We start from the raw sequence: 5,653 nt of genomic DNA on the forward strand, positions 1-5,653 counted from the left end.
TCCATTGAGAGTAGCAATAGGGAGAGTCATATACCCTCTATTCCCAGCTTGTTTTTTATGGCATACATTAAGTAAAAAAGTAAGTAAAGTTTATTGTATAAGGTATAAACCTGTTACAAAAGGGTATCCAACCTTAGTTGGTTTGTAATATAATGCATTAATTCCAATATAATCTACACCTTGCCAAAAACCACTGATGTACATTTTTGAGTGCTAGAAATTAAATATATAACTTTATCTATCATAGTACTCAACTACAAAAATCTTTTAGACAGATTACAGAAATCATTAATAAATACAATTCATAACTATATGGAAAATTATTACATAAACTTATCATCGTTGCTTTTAACCTACATACAGAGGTTGTATTAAGCATACCAATCACAGCTTTCATCTATAACGGAAAATTGAGAAATTTTCTAAATAATAATATAATTTGTTGTCTTCTCTTCATATAATCTTATAGCATAGATACATATAAGAACAAAGACACAAGCACAAAACCCTTAATATCAGAATATATTGTTGTTATATTATATCTCACAAAATTACTCGAATTATAGCTCTCTTAGATATCTCGACACAAATAATTTCAGAAACATTTTATATTTGCTGTATTATATGCTATAATATCATGGTACTTATTATAGATTACTTGTCAAACAGAACATTCAATAGTTGTTATCATAAGGTATGAAAAGGTATAAAGGCATACATTAAGGGACTACTTTATATTGTTTATAATAAAGAAATTTGTTGTGTAAAATAACAAAGCTCTCAATATTAATATTTAATCAATCATTTTTTTTCTTTCTTTAAATATTTTAGGCTTTACAATGAATCAAAAATTTTAAAAAGTCATACAAATTTATTTATATGATTACTCAAAATTACACATTTCATTGTTACATCATTTTATTCTGTTGAATGTTTGATGAGAATGGTCATGTAATTCACAAAATTTTTTGGCTTTCACAATTAATTAGTTATTTATTTATGAATGAATATTTCAATATTACAGAATTTCAAAAATTTGTGTGACTGATTATTGAATATTAAAAATTTATTTATTTAAATTTTTTTAAAATTTTAAATAAATATGTATTTTATTTTCATTTTAAAAAAATAGTTTTCAAGAAATGATGATTACATAGGAATAGGTCTAGAAAATGGTTATATAAAAGTAGTATGGAATTTAGGATGGCTTTCCCATAAAAAAATTACTACAGAAGACACTTATTCTGACAACAAATGGCATTCAATTGTCATTGATAGGTAAATAAGTTTTTTTATCAAAAATTTTAAAACAGTTTTAATCTATATGACTCTATTTTCAAGAGTTAACTAGATTCAAAATAATTATTTCTATAATATTCCATTTACAATAAACAATTATTATTATATAAATATATTTTACAGTATAATATCAACAAATCTATCTTTATTAATTTTATTTTTTTTACTATGAAACTTCAAAAAATTTCAAATATTTTTCTGCATAAAGTTGACTAATATTGCTTAAAAAATATAAAATAATAGTTTTAAATAGTAGTTAATTTTTAAAAGTTAAGAAAGGAAGTCAAGAATATTAGTTAATTATGTACTTTTGAGGTACTGAACCCTCAGAAACTCGAAATATCAGTTAATCTTAAACCACTTTTTACACAGTCCATTCTACAAACTTCAATAAATAATATAAAAAAAAAAGAATTTAGTTACTCTTCAAACTACTGGAAGTTAATATTTTGGGTTGATGAAGATGAAAATTAAGTATCTTCAAAAATACTTATGGAATTAAAGATTGCTAACTTTGACAAAAGGGTGTGTTTAAATTTGTTTCTTCTATTGACTGTTGTTTAAATGAAAGTTCAAAAACTGTTTAAATCCATTGAAAAAATTTTCATTTCTTTACCTTAAAAAAATTAAATGCAATTTTATTAACCATTATATTTTGTATACATAGAAGAATTTATGGAAATTAATATTGCCTATAAAATATTTCATATTTTAAAAAATGTGATAAATAAGGAACTTTTTACTTAGTATTTTGGTCTTTTATTCATTTTAAGATTTGTGTTTTTCTACGTTTTTAGCAAGATTTTAACTTTTAAGTTTCACAGTTTTACCCCTTTTTACCGATGTTTTAAATCCTTCATTATTCCAGTGATCACATGAAATATCATTTGTTTTAAAAAATTTACAATATGGACTGGAGGAGCAAAATACATGTCTGTTCCATTATACAAAATAAAGTCTATTTTATTCATATAACTATGTTCCTGTGTGATAAGCACAAAATTGCTAAGTAGAAGTTATTCCCAAAGATTTTAAAAATAGTCTCTAAATCTTTTTCCATAATAATGTTGGTCAACAATTCCTCAAGTATAAAACTCTTTAGGCCAACTCTTAACTTTGCTCCAATGTGGCATCATAGGGGCTGTTTTTTATACCAGGATGGTCCACTCAATTTTTCATTAGTTGTACAAAACAATCCTTTCAACCATTTATTAGTGTTGTTAGTCTCCAACCAAGAACTAAACATATTCTCTATGTCTTGATTACATCTTTCTACTGAACCTCGACTTTGCAACTACCTGGGCTTTCCATGTATCATTTTTAACTCAGGCCACATATTACAAAGTTCTTTGATAATATTATTGGCAAATTCTCTGCCATTATTGCTTTTTAGGCTACTCAGTGCACAAAAGTTTAAAAATATTAAAGATATCTTTCATATTTAATATAAAATATTAAATATGAAAGATAAGAGAATTTAAAAGAACATAGACTACAACTTCAGCCCTTTTGGGTTTTAATGATTGTAGTTGAACAAATTTAACGAAGTGGTCTTGGTACATAAGTATAAATTTATATTGTTCATTGGCTTGCGGCTGCATATCTATAAGGTTAACCTGATATCTTGAGTTCATTCCATTACTTAAAATTGGGTTAACTACCAAGCCTTTCACAGAACATTCTGTTTTTTCTGACAGATTTCACACAAATTGAAATAAATTATGATCATCTCTCGTGATGTTTTTATATTTTGTACTTAATTTTTTTTCCATACAGTTTCTGTCACCATGGCCAATAGCAATATGGACATCATGTGATTTCTTCAGTATGAATGCAATATTTAATCAAATTACTTTCTTTTACAGGCACAATTAATTTCTATATTTCTTTGATAGATACATAATCATATCTATGTAAATGCTGATATTCTTCCAATAACTTCAAAATCACATTGGTTTTTGGCTCTCACTTTCAATTTTTATTTCATTGTCAAATATGCTGATTTTATAAAAATTTGACTGTTCTGACTTTTTGCTGATAGTAACTTGCTTAATCAGTTGTTGAAACAGGTTATTCATATTATTTAATGAGTGTTCCATGACAGTATGTCCTTTTTTGAATAACTAATTATTTTAAGAAACAAAAGTAAATTAACTACAGACTACATGAATTTAAAATTTTGATACTAAACACAATATGCACAACTCAGATGCAAGCTGATCACTCCAAGTTACAGGTATATCTCACCTTACGTCGGTAATTGGTTCCAGGAGAGACGACTTAAGTTGAATTTACTTGTCTCCGAATTCACTTGTCACTAGGCTAAACTACAAATAACCATTTCCAGTTCTATATTTTATTTATAAATGCATTTTTAATAATATATGGTTAATAAGAATCTATTTTAAGCTTACAAACAAATTACTTTTTTTTCTGTACTGTATTAAAAACTAAAATTTATCTAAATTTACAAATACATGTACAGTACATCACGGACTCTTTATTTGTGAATGTGGTTTCTCTAAGACATTATAAAATAAGATGATTTTTTAAGGTTAAATAACAAATACAGTTATTAAAATTATTTTGCGATAGTGGAAAAAACTAATTTATGTTAAATTTACCAATATTTACATTCAATTTGTTTATTTACATCGCGGACGTAGATGGCTGTGGATTGTCAGCATCAACAGTTGATTCTGATATTTCGATTCTGATTCTGAGTATTTTAATATGATTTTATATACTTTTATTCTTATATATTGTACAGTAACATGATTTTATGTGCTTTTAATGCTTTTCTAGTGATATTATGACTTCAATATTTGTGATGGACAGAGGTAAAGTTGAATAAAATGACTTAAACTTGATTTTTATTTTTCCATATACAGGTACTCCTCACTTTACGACTGAGTTCCATTCTGACGACTATGTTGTTAAGCGAATTGGTCGATAAGCGAGGAGCTTGCACCGGGAATATAGGATCGTTGTAAAGTTATACAAATTATGCAACAAACTTCAAATTTATTCATAAAAAGACTATTATAGTACACTATTAGCCTATTATAGTACTATAAGACCAGTGGCATAGTGAACATAACTGGCACCCGGGGCACAACACTTTATTGGCATCCCCCCTCCAGAAAAACATAGTTTGTCTTGGAGACCATTTGGGTGGCACCTGGTGCATGATAGATCCCCTTGCACCTCCCTCACTGTGCCACTGTATAAGACAATTATAGTACGCTTAGTGCGCATGTCACCATTCACCACTGATTGACACTCAAGCTGAGAAAGGGGATTCCCCGAATTGCAGGTCAAAACTCAATTGGTCGTAAGTGTAAGTGGTCATTAAGCAGATAGGTCATAAAGTGAAGAGTACCTGTACTTTTTTTGACAAATGATGTATAATCAAGAACAACTTAACTTGAAACAACATAAGCCAAGATATACCTGTATTACCACCACTTTGCACAACCAGATGAGTTAGTATTTATAGTATTCAGTTAATGTGATAAATTTTCATTAAAAAAACATGAAATTTATTACAGTGCCCAATTTTGTTTGTCATTATTCAAAATGCTCATATTAATCACTTAGTCCATAACATTGAAATGTTACAATTTGTAATAATATATAATTAAATTTGCAATATGAAAATTTTTTTCAGTATTATTTATATATTGTACTATTATAAATAAAATAATAAATATGTATGTATATATTTTTTCTAGATTAAAACAAGAGTTAATGTTGAAAATAGATAATAAGCAATACAATAGTAAAGTTATAGGAAGTTATTATGAATTAAATACAAATGGCCATTATTATTTTGGTAAGTTCTTGTTAAGTTTAAATAAGTGAATATATTTACCACAATGAAAATATTTTAAATAAATAATCAAATGTAGTTGTGATTCGTAAAAATAATCTAAGTATTTAAATAGGTGGATTTCCAAGATCTGTTAAGATTGACGATGAAACCCGAAATCATTTTAGTATACCTTTTAATGGATGCATTAGCAATATATTATTACCATATTATGTAAATTATAGCAATATAACTGAAGCAAATGGTTCAAGAAATATTAACAATTGTGACACTGCCAAATTTGTTTAAAAGAAAATAAATTATGTAAACAAGAAACTGCATACAAAAAATAGTGAGATTATTGTTGATTTGTTAAATTTTATTTCAGTTTTTAGAAAGTGGCTATTATTGTATTGTATTTTATATGAATTATGGAAATAAAGTGTGACAAAAATATTGTTTAATAAAAGTTTTGTTTTTTCATTTAATATTGCCTATTATTTGCAATGAAAAATTCTATAAATTAATATAATTAAACAAACG

General features: G+C 26.4%; 1 protein-coding gene across 1 annotated transcript in view; it reads left to right on the forward strand.

Moving 5' to 3' along the window:
- Positions 1–5,559, forward strand: part of eys (eyes shut) — a 55,210-nt gene extending 49,651 nt beyond the window's left edge. The window contains exons 23-25 of the mRNA XM_067282391.1: positions 1,133–1,278; positions 5,034–5,134; positions 5,247–5,559. Coding sequence (XP_067138492.1) covers positions 1,133–1,278; positions 5,034–5,134; positions 5,247–5,419 — 420 coding nt within the window. The 3' untranslated portion in view covers positions 5,420–5,559. The remainder of the gene's footprint in view (positions 1–1,132; positions 1,279–5,033; positions 5,135–5,246) is intronic.
- Positions 5,560–5,653: the final 94 nt, after the last annotated feature.

Source organism: Centruroides vittatus, unplaced genomic scaffold (genome assembly GCF_030686945.1).
Source record: "Centruroides vittatus isolate TY-2023 unplaced genomic scaffold, ASM3068694v2 contig_955, whole genome shotgun sequence".
NCBI lineage: Eukaryota > Metazoa > Arthropoda > Arachnida > Scorpiones > Buthidae > Centruroides > Centruroides vittatus.